Genomic DNA, 17931 nt, shown 5'->3' with positions numbered 1-17931 from the left:
GTGTGGAGTGTTTAGCGATGAAGTGTGTGGGGGCTGAGCATCTACAATGAAGAGCTCCCTTCCATTATTTATAACACTTCTCAATATGACCTAGTTTACTGCACAGCAGTAACCACTGTTCTCTCTCTCTCTATCTATCTATCTATCTATCTCTCTATCTATCTATCTATCTATCTATCTATCTATCTATCTATCTATCTATCTATCTATCTATCTATCTATCTATCTATCTACACTCAACAGCCTCTGAACTGTTCTTGCTCTTGCCTTCAATTGGCTACTAATTTTACTTCTTCTTATTTATGTCACCGAAAGAAATAATGTGTCGCAGTAAAACCTTCACTGAAGGCCCCGAGGGACAACTGAGAGAGAGAGAGAGAGAGAGAGAGAGAGAGAGAGAGAGAGAGAGAGAGAGAGAGAGTAGGTGTGGAAGGTCAGGGAGAGCTTCAGATTTTGTTCGGGTGACAAATGACAAAAGGGCTTTTTTGTGAGTAGTTTCTCTCTGCCACCCCCCACCCTCCCCCCATGTCTTTATCTTTTTCCATCTCTCGCACAAAATAAGGAGCTCTTGTTGTTGAATAAAAAACGAGTGTTTGTGTGTGTTTGGGTGCATTAGGGCTGCAACTAATCTGTAGAATATATTTCAGTTTATTGCTTAATTGTTTAAAATGACAGAAAATGGTTAAAATGCCCATTTCCACAGCTGCCATCTTCAGATTCTATTTGAGAAGCTACTAACAGCAAATGTTTGGTATTTTTGCTTGATAAATGATCTCAGCAACTAATCCATTATCAAAATGGTTGGTGATTCATTTTCTGGCAGTCTAATAATTGATTAGTAGACAGTGCTAATGGCAGGTAATGGATTGACTGTGCTCTGGAGGTAAAAAGAGCAAAACGAGGAGCGTAAAAGAGGATCCGAAAATTAGGAGAATGACAAATACAGAGAGAATTGGAGCGATTTGTATGTGTTTGTGATTCGATTTTAACCATTAACCATCAACGTCCTCTCTAGAAGAAGTTCAGGAAGGACAGGAAAGGACCTTGTTTAAAAGTGACTGACTTTCAGAGTGAGTCAGAGAAAAAGATAAACAGGGGAGGAGTGGGATAGAAAAAGTGAGAAAGAGTTTTTCATTTTAAGTAATGTCTAGACAATCCCCGACCTGATTCTCTCCAAGAATGATAATGAGCTCCCCGGGAGTTCCATGGCGGGCCTGGGATTCTCACCGAGGCCAAATCTCCTGGATACACCAGTGGCTCAGGCCCATATTTAAATGGAGCCCTCCCCCTTCCTCCAATATCCTCCACATTTTTATCCAAAAGTCAAAGGACGGCTGTCGACAGCAGCGGGGCTCCTTAATGTAGAGCCGCTGCCTCCCTCCTCAGATTGAGCCAATATCTGATTTGGATTCAGGATGCGTTCAGCCCAATTTTGTTGGCAACCCAGTTTCATATCCATTACATCTTGCTCTCATACTTTGTGTTTCATTTTACACCTCCACCCCCCAACCTTCCACAATGGTGTTTTTGACATTGTGTGGCAACAGGCTCCAGATTTAAGATATCCATTTAGAAATCCAGTGAAACAGATGACACCCGCTATTACAAAATGATAAAACTCATGGTAGGAACAGCTTTACAATGGGATGGTCATGTATCGATCAATTCCAGCCGGCCACCTTTATTGCATGTCATACTTCTATTTTTTTTTTTATGTGTGTCCTGTTTTTTGCAGACAAACAGGGTTTACATCCAGCATCTTATACTTTATGTGTGCTGTATGTTGCTGAGGTCTAATGAATGTGTGCAGTGCAGTATCCTCATAAAATGTTTGTAAAGCCAATTTGTTGAATATTATTATTATTATATTATAATACATTCATGTTACACTGGATATAATAATTCTTCTCATATACCCCACATTTTGTTACATATGGCCATTTGTTTATGTAACTGCCGGTTACCATCATATTGGTTAATTTAATGTGCAAGTCTAGCTAGAAACTGATTTGCGTGTGCTTGTAGAGCAGAAAATGCAAATAAAATGCGAACCAGCTCCTCAAATGATTTCCCCATTATTTCCTTTTTTAAGATCTGTGCCTAAAGAATCACATCTGTCAATTTTAAACAAGTATAAGTTGTGGTAAATTCAGCAGACAATTGTTGCTAAATACCGATGTAACTTGTGTGCTGACGCTGCTAAGCATTTATATTCTGTCCCCAGTTTCCTGGTGTTTGTTCACTGGGTCTCAGGTGGACCACAGTGTTTATTTATCTTCAGCTCCCTACTGAGACCCCTAATAGCAGCAAGTGAGCAGTCTCACGTGCCCAGTTTCACTAACAAGTCCTTCGCCTTTCTCCTTCAGATCACCACAGAATATAAATAGGCGTCCTTGTAATCTGTTTACTATCACTAAGCACAGCCCTGAAATGTGGCACGTCATTTTTAAATTTCCCTTGTTTTGCGGCGGTAACAACTTTAGCTGATTATGTATTCCTGGCAGAGGAAGCGACACGGCAAACCTGTTGCCATGCATTTTAATGTATGGTAGCATGTGTGCTGCATTGTCACTTTGTCAGCTTGCCAATGTGTACTTCTGTGCTTTTCCTTCCCTCTGTGGTTGTGTGGTTCACGTGTGTCCATTAAGGAGCGCTCATTAATCACGAGAGACTCCGACCCCGTCTCTTCACCTCATATTTCCACTCAGTCATCCACAAACAAGGTACTCTGTCAAAGACTTCAAAGTCACTTACATTCAACCCCTATCATTCCCAAGCCACAGTCAGGGTGATTTCTAAACTGCTCCAAGCTTTTTCATAGACAGTAACAGAGTGTTGTCCTTGTGGACACATTTGGAGGGGATTCTACAGTGTGTCAGCAAACCAAAGTGGCTGATTGTGAAGGGTATGATAGTGGAGCGGACTTACGTGTCTGTGTGGGTGTGTATGTGTGTGTGCTCAGCCTGATTTGGGCTCTAAACAGATGAAGAAGGGACGAAGCCTGCTGGTTTGTAATGTATCACTGTCTGCCCCCTACCCACTCAAACACATATGTTCACACACACGCGGCCAGACAGGCACGACGTGACCCTCAGTGCCCCAACAGAGAGAGAGATGTCTGTTGTTTGACAGTGTGTCAGCAGGCCCAGATAAACCCAGTTGCCAGCTCTCCACAGAGCTTGTCCTCCCTCCTGCTGACCAGCGCGAGACGCTTTCACACCGCCGACCATGTGACCTCACCTTGCCCGAGTCCTTTACACAGCCTGCCAAGCACTGCTGTGTCTCAAAATGGGCGGTCACAAACACTGTGACTTATTATGCTGAACTGTGGTGTGCTATGTCAGCACAGATAAACATATTCTTTAATTTTGGATTGGGAGTTGAAGGCAAATCAAATTACTATGTGCAACCCAATTCTGCTGTTCCCCACAGCTCTACTGAGCTTTTTAGCATCTTTCAACTCACTGTTTTTGGTTTTAAGGACAGCTGTACTATTTTAATTCACACTCACATCAACCCTGTTTCCAGCTGCAGCAAGGCAGCTCTTTCTTTTCAGTGAAAAAGCTAAAACCGACTGTACACTACCTGCCCTGGCATGGAACAGCAGACAGTGTTGGTGTTGGTGGAGAGCAAAAACTGAGCTAAAAGGAAAGTGAATAAGGGAGGTAGAACATCAACAATTCCAAATTAATGCTGATGTTGTGTCTGCTCAATGTGAAAGTCTGTTAGAGGTTCGCCATAACAGCTGTATGGGTGGTTGGTATAGGGTGGTCGGCAGGTGGTTATATGTCAATGTTTTGTTTACAGATTGTTGCACTGCACATATTTTAGAGTTGTTTACTGTTTGCTGTCTAGCAAAAAGCTTTTACGGGTCATTTCACCTGAATTACAACATTACAACACACCGTTTCTCACTTACTGCTGGTGACCATGTAGATGGATGAGGTTTAATTTGCCCAGGTTTATAGAAACCAATTCCGTTTATCTCCATCGTAGTGCAATGGAGATGAATGGAATTTTGTTGTTGTGGTGCTGTGAGCATTGAAAAGTGAAAGAAAAGACGCTGTAAAAAATTTAATGTCATTTTCATTCCTTTGAGCATCACATACCACATTCCTTTCACATTCATTGTATTAGAGTGGAGTGAGAAGCCCCAGAGTAATAAAATCAAAACTATCTGCGTAGCTAGATAGTACAACAGGTAACATATATAAAATATATATAAAATATGTTTTTTTGTAATTTTGGTGACCCAATCCTTTAACACTTTTTCACTCTTTAAAGGCTCTCCCACATTCTAGCTCTCACTCACACACGCACACACACACTCACACACACACACAAACACGTAAACAGTCACCTCCAGCAGGAAGCAGAATTGGGCTGTCTGTCAAATGGACAACCTTAAAAGGGCACAGAACCCTGCAGGAGATATTAATGAATGAAATACAGCACCAACTCCCAAACACACACACACACACACACACACACACACACACACACAGTACAAAACCTGCCTAAACTGAGACGGCACAACATTCACCAAGCCAGCTGTTCCGCATCACCTGCATCTATTTTTTGACACACACGACTTCCCCGTCCTTCAAACAGACTGGCATCAGTTTTTAATTTAGCCTCTTGTGGTCAGGAAGCATTCAGACGAAGAGGAGAGCAGAGATGAGGGGTAAGGGCGATGAGGTTTGACATCCACCTTGTCAGCGCATGGTAATCAGCTCACCTGCCTTATTAAGGATATATTTTGTTTGGGAAAAGCAAAGACACACATTTGCTCCAATTTAAAGGTCAGTGCCATCATTATGGTCATTAAAATGAACAGGGTGCCCCAATTTTTTGTTATGGTTAAGACTGTCAAGATTGCATTGTTTCGTCTCTTGAACTAGCAGCAATCTGGCTCTGCACTCCGTCCCGATAGTGTATCTAATATCTGGTTCTTTCCATTTTTCCTGTCATTCCTCTCCACCTCCTCTGTGTCCCCTTGACTCTCTCCTTGACTTGCTGCTTTGATAACGAAGCTGAGAGATAAAAATCTTCCATTGTTCACCATTATTCTAATAAGGCTATCATTGTAATTACTTGGATTCCAAGGATGAGTGTGTGTGTGTGTGTGTGTGTGTGTGTGTGTGTGTGCGTGTGTGTGTCTGTGTGTGTGTGTGTGAGAATATGCTATGATTACTGACCTTGGCAATATCCACATGGTAGTGATGAGAGCCAATATTGGCAGAGTGAACCAGACACAGCTTTCTTTTTTTTCACACAAATAGGACTTCATTAAAATCACCCGTCTGTTTTGTTGCTTGTTGTGTCTGTGTGTCTTTGGTATTCAAGTGGATACAAAAATGTTTTTTTTTGTGTGTGCATGCATTGATTCATATGTATTGTATACATTCCTTATTGTGCGTGCACAACACCATCTCATGCACATACTCAATCTTTATCCTTTCTCTCATTTTTGCAGGAGATGTTCACGCCGGAGTGCAAGTTCAAGGAGTCTGTTTTTGAGAACTACTATGTGATCTACTCGTCCACTGTGTACCGGCAGCAGGAGTCGGGCCGGGCCTGGTTCCTCGGCCTTACCAAGGAGGGACAAGTCATGAAGGGCAACCGGGTCAAGAAGACTAAGCCCTCGTCACACTTTGTGCCCAGGCCAATCGAAGGTATGAGAAAAATGTTTTAGGAAATCTTTAAAGTAATGTTTTTGATGTTTTTAATGGCTTGTTCATTTGTGTAGTTTCTTTACTTCATATATTATAAATTGGGTATACTATACTGGTAATTACTTTGGAACACATTCCAAACATTCTTGTGTGACGTGGAAATTTGTTGAGTTATTTAGTTACGGTCTTTAATCGATCATAATGAACATTTTGTAGCTGTTGCAGTGGTTTGAACAAGATATTTCAGATTGAATTCATGTAAAGCACTACATTTCATCAAACAAACCCCAAGAAGGATACTGAAAAACTGTTTCATTCTTGCATTACAAGTAATTTGGTTTGACAGATGACTCTCTAGTTTCAGATATTACTGTATCCTTCAGCTTCAAGGAGAGTTTTCTAAGTAAATTATCTTGCAAAGACACTACTGTGCATTTACTGTGATGGATTATGTATCCGAAGCAAGTTTTAATGTCTCTGAAAGTTCCATTATTGAAATTGGTGGAACTGTGGTTGCACTGAAGATAGGAAAGAATAAACAATTTATGTTTTGAAAGAGTTGACAACCACTCAAAGTATACACATTTGCAGTTAGGCTAAAAACCTAATGGTATTGTCTTTTAAATTCATGTTTGATATGTACAGAAAAGCACAGGTATTATAGGATCTGATGATAGTAATAGGAATAGGAAATATTCCTTTTTTTGACGAGAGTTAGATGAGAATATCAACACAACTCTCTCTCTGTATGCTAAATATGAAGCTGCAACCAGCAGCTGGTTAGCTTAGCATAGCATAATAAAATGGGCAAACAGACAGCTTGGCTCTGTCTTACACATCATATTATTTCTTTGATCCAAAGTGTAAAAATGCCAAGTTGGGGTTTTAACACCACTTTTTACACTTTGGTTTTTGAGTGAATCATATTAACAATATTTCATATTTAAGCATACACATATGAGAGTGGTGTCAATCTTCACATCTAACTCTCTGCAAAAACATTAAACAAGCATATTTTATTTATTTTAAATGTATTTGTTTCTTTAGCTTTTGTGGGTACAGCTTTATTTTTTAATATCATGTTTTTTAGTGAGAGCAGTGTTTGCTAGATATTATCAGGAAAACTTGTCGAGCAATGTGATAAAAAAAAGTGCTGACATGGCTCTAATTCCCCGTCTTATCCCTCCCAGCCTGGTATAATTGTCCCTCCAGCCACACACCTGACCTTGTCTCTGTCTTCACATCCATCTCTTCAATCTGCTCTCCATTGTCCCCTTTCTGAGCTCCTCCTCTCTTTGTCCTCTCATCTCCTCTCCTCTCCTTCCGTCTCCTCTCCTCTCTTTACATCTCCACCACAGTTTGTATGTACAGGGAGCCGTCACTGCATGAGATAGAGGACAAGCACCGCTCCAGGAAGAGCTCAGGGACTCCCACCATGAACGGAGGGAAAGCTGTCAATCAGGACTCCACATAGCAGCGGGGGGAGGGGCTTCCAGCAGGGGGGAGTGGCCTCATCCTGACTCAGGGGGAGGGGCCATAGGAAAACTCAACACCCCCTAAAATACGCATCCCCATCCCCTCTAATAAAAAAAGAGGGCGTTGCGACGAGGAGGAGCTATTACTGTACACCCAAGACAACAAAAACAAGAACTGAACTCTTGCCTGTGAAAACCTTTTAGATGAATTAATATGAAACCAGAGGATATATATATATATATATGGAAAAAAAAAACATTTTCAATCAGGACTTGACCAACATTTTATGCAAAAAAAGAGAAAAAGCTGTGATAAACAAACAAAGGAATGGTGGTCTCTCTTCACAAAAATACAAATATCTATCATTTCCAATTTATGCTGTGAAAAACAAGCTTTAATACATGTTCAATTTTCATACATTTTTTTTCTAAATGCTATTGCACTCTCATATGCTTTATTGTGTTATTGTTGTCAGTAATAGCTATAACATCATCATCATTACTAATCTGTTGATTTGAACATCCCAGTAACAATCATGGTTATTCTGACCTTTTTTTAGACAAAAGAAAGGTGTTTTTTTTTTTTTCAATGACTCCCATGTTTTCCTCTCATAGTTTGATCTTGAATGCACTGTCACACTACCTGCTCTGGTGTGAGGGTAAGACTGAATGTATTTGATAGTTCTCTGTGTTGTACTCCAATGGAAACAGAGTGGTGGGATGTAATTTACTCAGGTGTGTACTGTAAGTGTAACTAATGTGACTAATAGGACGGAGAGGGCTATTTCAAATACTCTAACATGAACTCCCCTGCGTTGTTCTGCTATGACAGGACAGGACTGATACAAGCAATATAAATAGAGAGCAGTCTAGTATGTCTCTAAATAATAGTAATAACAAGCTGACAACACATCTCTGTGGTAGGTGTGTTTGTCAGTAGAAGAAGTCTGACAAAGAAAGTTGTATAAGCAGGTATAAGTCTGAATCAAAGGAAATCTGTTTTGATATAGCTTCAATATACTCTTAATATTTGCAAGGATTGTTAGGTTTTAAGTAAAGAGATGTCCAAACTCGTCAAAAATGGCAAATAATAGTATTTTCTCCAAAAGCTGAGAGAAATATAACGACCAGCATCAGCACTATGAGCCATGGCCAAAAACGGTCACTTGACATTTGCACCTCAAGAAACACAGACCCCTTTCTCTGCTGTTAGCTAGGCTGTAACAACAACTCTCAAAATATAACTATATAACAGTATTCAGGCTTTTGAACTATATGGACAAATCATGAAATAATCCTTGATTAAAATGCTTATTTTTAAGTGTAAGAAAGGATGAAAGTTGCTTTGGCAGGCCTGGCAGTGAAGACTCTGTATGTGTTGACTAGTTTTCAAGAAGTTCTGCTATTTCTGTTACTTTTTTTGCGAATGCATTAGAGATTTCTCAACACTGGTGGACAGGGTGCCTGACTGTTTAATAATCCATGGACCTGACTTGTTGTTATTTTCAATGCAAGGTCACAATCATTAAGACTTTCTCATCACAATGGAATCAGAACGTCTCATTGAGGAAACCAGTTCATCTGGATTTAGCCAGGTTCGGGGAGGATGTCACTGTTTGGTTTCTCTGGCATGGTAATCCACACAGACTCCACCCCCCCCTGGTTTTGTGACCCATGAAATGAGTCATTTGCTGCATTGTGGAGGAAAGCTTCTCTTTCATAAATCAACATGCTGACAGGGCTGTATAAACAAGGTGAATTGACTGGTACACCGCGTACGCCGCATAGCTCATTCCTAATCCCCAATTAGTTTGTCTAACTCAGGAAGTCCTACACTTGTTCCGTGAATGGGGCCAGACATAAAGGCTGGCAGCTCATTGTCCAGCACCCGTTGCACAAAGCCTGGCCACTGGTGTGGGGTTTAAGGAGGTCGGAATGGGGTCGGTGGTGTTTTATCATTAAAGGTGGTGTACAGCTAAGCCTAGCCAGGTGAGAAAGGTTGAAACGGGAATTACTGGAGCCAAGACAAAGCATGAACTTCGCATGACTGAGTTGATGTTAGCTTGGTTTGATTTTGAGGTGAGAGCTAATAAAAGATTGTTTTCGAGAATAGGTCCAAAACTTTTTTATGCAACATTTTGATCAGTATTTTAGCGAGAGTTTATAGCATCTCTCCTATATCTGGTTGGAAATCATAGGCTAAGTTGGTGGTATGTACAGTAAATAGCACACATTCAGTTGCACAGAGCAAACCGCAGTGATATATCATCATGGATCTAGGAGGGCCTTCCACCTGGGGTCCCGGGTCCATAGCTGGTGCAAATTACCTGCAAGAGCTAACGGTAGATTAGTTCAACTTCCACAGCACCTCCAGCATAACAGTGATACATACAGTATATTAGACGTGACACTGAAAGTCAGCAGGCAAGACCAGCATATATAGGTATCTTTTTATAGAGGTTTATATGGTGCAAATGAGATACATGTGGACTTAAAGCAATGCATGAAATTGGATGTACTCGATGTCAGCTGTTGACAGCGGAATGAGAGGATTTGCGGAACGAAAGGGATGTATAAAACAAGGAGGTAAAAATAGCTGATGTGAGAAAGCAGTAAAGGAGAGCACTTTCCGGGGGGTTTATTGATGTATGAAAGGGGGATCAAAGGCTTTGGTTGTATGTGATATTAAGTATAATTTATTATTTTTATGTTTGCAGATGATTTCACTGCATTGGAACACGCTCATATATGCATTATGAATTGTGAGATGAAATAAAAAAATATGCATTGATAATAAAAAATCAGAATGAAGTTAGTGATTGTTTAAGAATAAAGATTATGTTATCAAAAAACTTTCACCTACGCAGTGATTGATTCAATGTGTTGTTGATCATGACTGACAGTTGTAATGTGTATTTCTTTTTACTAATGTCACTCTTTGCAACAACAAGAGAAGCAGCAGGATAAGCAGACAAACTAAATCCATCAACGTGGGTTCTTTATGCGGTTCACATTCAGAAAATCCAATCCGCTTCCTCTATCAATTCAGGGAGGGTGATCTATCTTCTCACTAGCCCCTAAATCCGATGTGTCATTTTGGGATGGCGCTCCTTCGCCCTTAATTCTCCTGTTGTCATGGAAACAGACCTTCCGTGCCGTCTGCAAGGAGAATGAGGAGGAGGAAGAGGAGGAGGAGGATGATGAAGGCTACCCTGACTTTCAGGACGTGGCTTGTCTTCTCTCCTGCTGATGATGGCTGCAGCAGAGAGAACAGCAGAGTTGGGTTGGGGGTGGGGTTGCTTCAGGTTTCCTTCAGGCACACTAAACAACTGAGCAATGTGCAGCCCTGCCTGCTGGGGGACAAATGTATAGGTGTACTCACAATACCATAGACAAAGAAGGGGGTGAAAGAGATAAAAAGACAAAAAGATAGCAAAAAAAGTTAAAATAAAGTTTTTCTCTCTTCATACAAACACACATTTACACTCACACTCACACACACCAAACACCTTTTTCTCATGTGCACACTTCTTGACAGTCCAATCTTTATTGCAATTTATTGTCTGCATTGTTTATTCATCTTTACATCAGATGACTTCAAACAAAACTCCAACACAACTGAAAAAATTCTACAGACGCTTTTCTCATAGAGCCATGCTAGGATTGGCTAAATGTTAATCTTAACATGCTGACAATGATTGAGTTAAAGGTCCAGTATGTAACATTTAAGAGGATCTTTTGGTAGAAATGGAATATAATATTCAAAGGTATGTTTTTATTAGTGTATGATCACATGAAAGAATAAGAATAGTTGAAGAGACAAACCAAACAGTGTGCCTACATAGGGCTCAGGTTTTTCTGGATCTATACGAGTGTAATATAAAAACGTATAGCCACTGGCACATACACTGAGATGTGAAGTAGGAGATATATTATATCCATCAGGAAAACTTTAGAAAAAAAACCCTGCATATTCATAGATTCTGGTCTTTCTAATGAGGTAGAAAGAGTAGATTCCTTTTTAAGGATTTTAATGTGGAAATTATACTTTTTTTTTGTGGAAAATATATCAAACACACAGAATTGTTCCAAGCAGACTATATATGTATTTTAATACATGTCTGGAAGGGATCTTTAACATGCTGAAGTAGGCTATAATGTTTACCAGGTCCAGTAGTGTGTTGGCATGCCAACATTTGCCAATTAGCTGAGGCTAATGTGAATGTCAAGTTGTACAAGTGATTGTTGAAAATATAAAATTTTCACTAGGAAGGAATCACCAAAGTTATTACAACTCAAAATTACACAATTGTAAAAATGAGCGCAACCCCCAAATTAATCAATATGCTGTCATGGTCACTGCATCTACCTCTGTAATTAACTTTCACCAGGAGCAGAAACAAGTCAAGGCCAGCCATTCAGATTCCCATAGGAGTTGGAAGTCAAAACAGGGTCATCTGTTCAGATAAGGAGGGCAAGGGCTGCAAACAGCTTGAAGGCCACTCCACTCTCCTCTCTTCACCTCTATTCCGCAGCTACAGCTGTGGCTATGGCCCCTGCTACTGCTCTCACATCCACCTGTCCTCCCCCACCTTCCGTCCTCTCCTCCTGTGTGGAACAGGCAACCTTAGACTTCATAGCTGTATTCAAATATCTGCCTGAGTGCATATGTACTTAATAATGTTCATAATAACCATAAAATAATTGCTGGGAAATGTAACTTTTTTAGCTGTTTTGTATTGAAATGATCTTTCTCTGTTTTATGGTGTAATGACAGTAAGTTGGTCGAGAATTACAATTTCAAAACCAAAGTAACAAATAATCTCAAATTCAAACAACCTCTTTCAAAACTAGGCCCTGTAATAACCTTCAAATACTCTTTGTGAGGTTAAGCTTGGCAATGCAAATTGTGCATAGGATATACGCCTAAATCAAAATAACCTTGATTTCAAAGACAGATATCTGATCATGTAGCCAGAAATCATTTTAGCCAACTAACTGGCTGCTGCCCAAAGCTTCACAGCAAACTGGACATACAGGATAACCAAAGGAAGAGTCTGTTGATTTTGTTTGGAAACATTTTATAACCTTTACACCAACTCACAGATCTTGAGATATAAAATATATCATCTACCATTAAAGAAAACTGACAGGCACAGTATTGCTGGAAGCTAAATGCCAACACATCTTAGTTTAGGGCAGGGGTTTTGGGGAACCAACAGAGGTCCTTTAGTGGGTCACCAGCAAAAGGAGGAATAAAATATTTTATTTTTAATCACATTTTTTGGTAATTGAAACAACAAGGGAAGAAACAGGGTTTGCTGTTTTTATTGATTGTAATTAATAATGATCCCAGGTCTATGTGCATCTCTTGTGGGGGTCCATTACATGAAAAAGTACTGGAGTGTATTAGCATGCTAAGACTGATAATTATCAGCTGATGATGTTGAAAATGTAATTTTGTATGGATATTTTATAGTATAGGCAGATTCTTGTGAATATTGTTTTACAGATGACTTCCTTTTATTTTTAGGAACATTTTATACAATCCTCTGTCTGTATTATGTGTTATTTATTTATTTTTTAACAATCACACATACTTAATAGGCTTCCTTTTTTGACAACTTCTTTGTGTTCTTTGGTTGATGTGTACTTTTCTAATGGAGGACGAGGGTGTTTAGCAGAGATTTAGCAGGAGTTTTGGACCAACTTAAAGACATACATTGCCATCCCTTTAGCTGATATAGTGGCAAAAAAAACATCGTTTAGACTTCTTTGAAATCTGGATGTTCTAGAGCTAGATCCATCACTGGGTCAAAATTTCCACTTGGACGTAAGAAATCTAAGAATGTACGATTGCCGTGACATTTACTGAGCACATTCATGCTCCCCAGAGCCAAGAAGATTAACTGTTTCCATTTTGGACAGCTTCCTCTCGTGCCACCCTCAGGTCAGAATATCAGGTTTGTATACAGGATATCTCACATCTCACTGAGATAAGAGCTGTGAAATGTGATTATCCCAGCAGGTTGTCTGTGAATACTGTGAACACACGGTGAACCCGATATAAATCAGTTTGATTCTTTAATCTCCTAAATTGTTCATTTAACAGACAAAGCAGGTGGTGGTTTTAAAACTACACTAAATTAATTGTGACTGCTTTAACATCATCTTTCCAAAATTATCATCCCATGGTAGCACATTATTTCCTTCTCTTCTCTTTTCTCTCAAACCAATTGTGTTAAAATGTGGCAGATTTGTGACAGGGGACTGAATGGCTTTCATTGCATTTTAAAGGTCACAGCTGGCGCAGTTTACAACATCTCTGCAATACAAAAATCCCTTTGCCAGGATAATGTCAAATGCATCTCTGTGTCATAAGTGTCATTACATTTTCTGTCTTACCATCTGCTGTCAAATCATAAATGTTCTTTTGGCTGCTTACAAAACTTACAAAGGTATTAGGCAACAATAAAGATATGGCTACTGTAATGGATAACTTTTAGGTTTTGCAATTAGCTGGTCAACAATGCAGACATCTATTTATGGCCTCTACAGTTATTTATACAGACCTGTACATGACTTTGTTTGTCTTTTGCAGACTCATGAGCACACAGAGTAAAAATATTCTCGATCTTTTATCCTAGGCATCTTTCTTCCCTCTCTGTCTGTACCTCTTTTTTGTCCTGTTGTTTTGATATGGGTCTGTGCCACTGGGACTCCACATGTTTCTCTTTTCTTGTCCTCCCAGGGAGTGAATGAGGGAACTCCTACTCAGAAGTGGGGTGTTCAGTTCTACTCATTAAAAATAATTGGTCTCTGTTCAATTAAGGCTCAGTGATGCTCCTTTGATCTAGCCGGCTCAGTGTTTTTTTTATCTGTGTCTTTTACATCCAAATCAAGTGCTCAGAGTTGGCAAAAGTATTGGATAATTGGTTCTAATGTGTTTACTTCCGTAAGTTGGGAGGGGGAAGAAAGAGGAGCTGCTTGGGAGTGATTAGAAATGTTTGAATGAAATCAGGTCTGATGGTTAAAGAGACTGAAAACCTTCAAGCTTCTGCTGCAGCACCTTGTGAGAAAGTTCACTTCTTCGAGTTGAAAACAGATACCTTCTGTGTGATTTGATGCTTTTGGCTTCTCCTGTCTGCTGATAAGTGCTCAGGGATCACTGCAAGCAAATCGCTGATCCTTAAGAGACATAAGACACATAAAGATCCATGCACAGTGCACACATGCACCCACACACACACCATAATCCCACTCACCCAGCTGCCCGCCCACACACCCACTCACACACTTTGTATGGGTTACTCTCACACACTCTTATTGAAGAAGCTCTGCAGTATGAGCATGTTAATGTGCTGGCAGTGGTTCCTGTTACATAGTAAAGCTGTTCTGTTGAATCCCAATAGCCCAGGGACAGAAAAGATACCAAGCCAAGCTTTTACTGCAGTTATGCTCCAACACTGCTACTTTAATAATTTTCTCTCTCATCCCCTTGCTCATCATCTTTGCACCTCTCTTTCACTCCCTTCCTCTACTTTTTCACTTTCCTAATCTCTATTCCCTCACCACCTCTCTATCCAGTTTGAGACATTTCTCCTCAATCCAGCCTTCTCTTTCCCACAACCTACATCTACTCTTTCCTTCCTTTGTGCTTCACCTAAAGATTCTTCTTTACTTGTCTGAGGTAAATGAGTTCATGTAATTCTCACAAAACCTACCTCACAGTTCTATATACATGCATAATACATACATGGTGGAGATCAATGCATTTTTTAACAGAAAGGCCTTTAGGATGTGCATTGCTGCTGAGCTACCTAAATGCATGCTCATCAGTGCAATAATATGTGATGTTACACGGTATATGGCATGCACACCAGCACACACACGGGCATGTATCAGGAAATATGCAAAAGCAATGTATATGAATTGCACAATCACACGGAGGTGCACACACAAAAGATCTTTTGTCTCATTGCAGACTGCACAACCAAACTGCAGAACTATTAAAAATGGGGGGAAATATGCAATATAACAATTGAAGGAACATCAAAGACAAGATGAATGGATGTCTGTAAAGTTACGGTTTACTGCTTTGTTAGTCTACCATGAAGATCACTTGGAAACATCAAACACACTGCAGACATTTAATACATTTAAAGTCTATCTGGATTTAACAGAGAGAAGAACAGCCTCCTCTGCTGGAGTGAAAATTATTTGGCGAAGAGAGCCCATACAGAAAGGAATACTTTGATGTGTTTGATGAATGCATGTGAGTGATCTTAATTGATTAAAAAAAAATGTAGCAGATGTCACAATCAAATACAACACTCAACAGGCCTAGTGGAGTACAGTTGCTCGTAGAGGAAGCCTGCTGAGTTTTTCAGCTCTCTGCTTCACACTTTTAACTATATCTCTTTGACAAGCAGGATAAGTAGGGGTTGGCTGCAACTTTTCCACTTTAACTGTTCATTTAACAATCATTAAATATTCAGTGCCCACTTCATTCCGTACACCTCCTCCAGACAGTCAGGTGTGCTGTAAATAATGTAGGCACGCAGGATCAAGAGGGTCAGCTATTGTTCTAGTAATTGCAAGAATGAGAATGAGCTGAGAGCTATTAAAAAGATATAAATGGTACAGTTATGAGTAATTTGGCCCAATATGTTGAGATTCACCACACTAAACAGTGAGTTTCGACCAAGTAAGGCTGTTACAGTAGAAGCCCTGAGAGTAAGCATACTGAAATAAGCAAGACCAGGTTTTCTTTTTTATGAAATTTTATTTGTAAGCAGAAGGATGTGTTAAATCTTGTTTCAAATATTACCAAAACATTACTTTAAGATAACAAATGGATGGCAGGATGCTAACAAGAAGTCATGCCTCAAGTCATGCAAGCTTTAGTGGCTATAAAATTAAAGCTGTGTAGTCATCACATATATTCGTACATATTTTGTGTGCTCCACTTTTTATATTCACAGGCTAAAGCAGAATAATGTGACATAATAACCTCTAATACAAAATAATTGAATATCCCATCAACATGTAACATATCACTGAATACAGATGGAACTACTATAAAAATAGACAGTTTGGCACTTCAGTGAGAGTTAGCAGGAAGTCCAGGATTTCCAGAAGAAGACTCTACAGCCAGCTCTGCGAGACTGAGTTGTCCTGCCATACAGTCCACGTCGATTCTTCTCCTTTTTCTCTGTGTCTGCAGGTCCTTGGAGAATTATTCCATTTTCAGATTTGAAGAGTTTATAAAACAAGTCTACTAAGTTTTGCTTCGTTGTTGATTCCTATGGAGGGAAAGAGTGACATAATGTAAACAATAAAGCATAAGCAGACTGGCAAAGCAAATATAAAGATTTCCTTTATCATGTTTGTACCTCAAGGAAATGGGAATTTCTACCAAACTGTAGCCTAAATCATTTTATTGTGCGTTACAGAACAGAAAAAAATGCAAAGTTATGTTAGCAATATGCAATTTCATGGAGGTGCAGCTCTGAGGATAATCAAATGATAGATACTGAGCAGGTAGCACTGACAGAATCAGAAATGTTTCACTGAGAATAAAATTACACTTTTAACAGATCGAGATCAATAAAATGTGTGTGCACAAGCAGAGATAAACTTTATAAAGTGTACAAAGCTGTAGGCAGGGCAGTCTGTGTCCTGCAGTGTAATCATAGCTGGGATTTGGGGCCTGGATTCAATCACTGAAGGACATAAATTCTTTAAGACAGAAATAACATTTGGAGAAGCATATGAAGTAAAATAAAGACATCTTACCTGCTTTTCCTGTAATTTGTCAAGCCATGACAGTGAATCTTGCTGAAGTTGGAGGTCTTTCAATTTCTGCTCAGTCTCTGTGTTTTCCACAACACGTGACGCAAAACACAGAAGTGCCAAAATGCACAAGATGTGGGCCATCCTTAGTTGAGCAATCTGGCTTGTGTGCTTCTTGTTGAAAGAATTCTTCTTGGCAAGACAACCCAACATCCACTGCTTTTGTGCACCTTAACTGTACAGCACAGTGACACTTATTTTTAAAGCGGTACTTAGGCCCTGAAATGGAGGAGGAGCATGCAGGTTATTTGCGTGAAGACAATTCTCAATTTTGTGTTTGCCCCCATCAATGCACTGAAGCATGTTCTATGTAATTTACAGCAGTCATTAGGAGAGAGACAAAGGGTCTAAATAAGTCTTTCCTGGTGTCATCATTCACATAACACTGTAATCTGGTTGTATAAGTGAAGGTCATCCTGATGCTGTCACTGGCATAACTTGTACACATAAAAGATCCCTTCTGCCTCCTTGTTTCAAAGCAGATCCCTGTAAGCGAAGTGTGATGTGCACTCATGTAAAATAAAACATTAATGACGCTGACATGGGGGAAACAATGATTTCATTAACCCTGCTGTGCCATAAAGTTGAATCAACGGGCAGCGCTGAGACATTGAGATACCCAGAGGCCATAAAGGTCAACTTATCATTTGTTACACCCTTGTGAGCTTGTTCTGGGAATCTCCTTAATGAGATTTCTGCTCCGTTTAACTTAACAGTTCTAGTGCATCTGAATTAAGGCATATTTGTCACAGGCTATGATGATTTTATAATGGTACAAGCTGCAAATATGCAACTGCGTTACATAGACAGACAATTTAGTTACCCTTCCTTTTAAAAGCATCATGTTTTATATAAGGAATTTAACCTTCAACACATGAAGCTACAACCTGTTAAAATATGAACAGATGTCTTTCTAGTCCATGTAA

At 39.7% G+C, this 17931-nt stretch overlaps 2 protein-coding genes across 6 annotated transcripts in view; one reads left to right on the top strand and one right to left on the bottom strand.

Annotated features, from left to right (window-relative positions):
• fgf12a (fibroblast growth factor 12a) overlaps positions 1-10003 on the top strand; it is a 36909-nt gene extending 26906 nt beyond the window's left edge. For all 5 annotated transcript variants that reach the window (XM_051405208.1, XM_051405198.1, XM_051405180.1 and 2 more), the window contains 2 exons: positions 5477-5675; positions 7034-10003. In XM_051405208.1, coding sequence (XP_051261168.1) covers positions 5477-5675; positions 7034-7149 — 315 coding nt within the window. In that variant the 3' untranslated portion in view covers positions 7150-10003. The remainder of the gene's footprint in view (positions 1-5476; positions 5676-7033) is intronic.
• A 5923-nt stretch (positions 10004-15926) lies between these two features.
• On the bottom strand, positions 15927-17156 carry LOC127366394 (somatostatin-1-like). Its single transcript, XM_051405237.1, has 2 exons — positions 16949-17156; positions 15927-16455 (listed from the first exon to the last, which is right to left on the bottom strand). The coding sequence occupies exons 1-2, from the start codon at positions 17087-17089 to the stop codon at positions 16264-16266; spliced, it is 333 nt and encodes a 110-aa protein (XP_051261197.1). The 5' UTR covers positions 17090-17156; the 3' UTR covers positions 15927-16263.
• Positions 17157-17931: the final 775 nt, after the last annotated feature.

The sequence above is a fragment of the Dicentrarchus labrax genome, unplaced genomic scaffold (genome assembly GCF_905237075.1).
Source record: "Dicentrarchus labrax unplaced genomic scaffold, dlabrax2021, whole genome shotgun sequence".
Taxonomy (NCBI): domain Eukaryota; kingdom Metazoa; phylum Chordata; class Actinopteri; family Moronidae; genus Dicentrarchus; species Dicentrarchus labrax.
The sequence above is the reverse complement of the archived record's forward strand: the minus strand, read 5'-3'. Positions and strand labels throughout refer to the sequence as shown.

What these genes read in the sequence shown, in the direction of transcription:
- LOC127366394 (XM_051405237.1), bottom strand. Translation starts at nt 17,089, where the DNA reads ATGGCCCACATCTTGTGCATTTTGGCACTTCTGTGTTTTGCGTCACGT. An exon ending in ACAAATTACAGGAAAAGCAG is followed by an intron (nt 16,456 to 16,948) that starts GTAAGATGTCTT and finishes TTCCCTCCATAG; the next exon opens with GAATCAACAACGAAGCAAAA.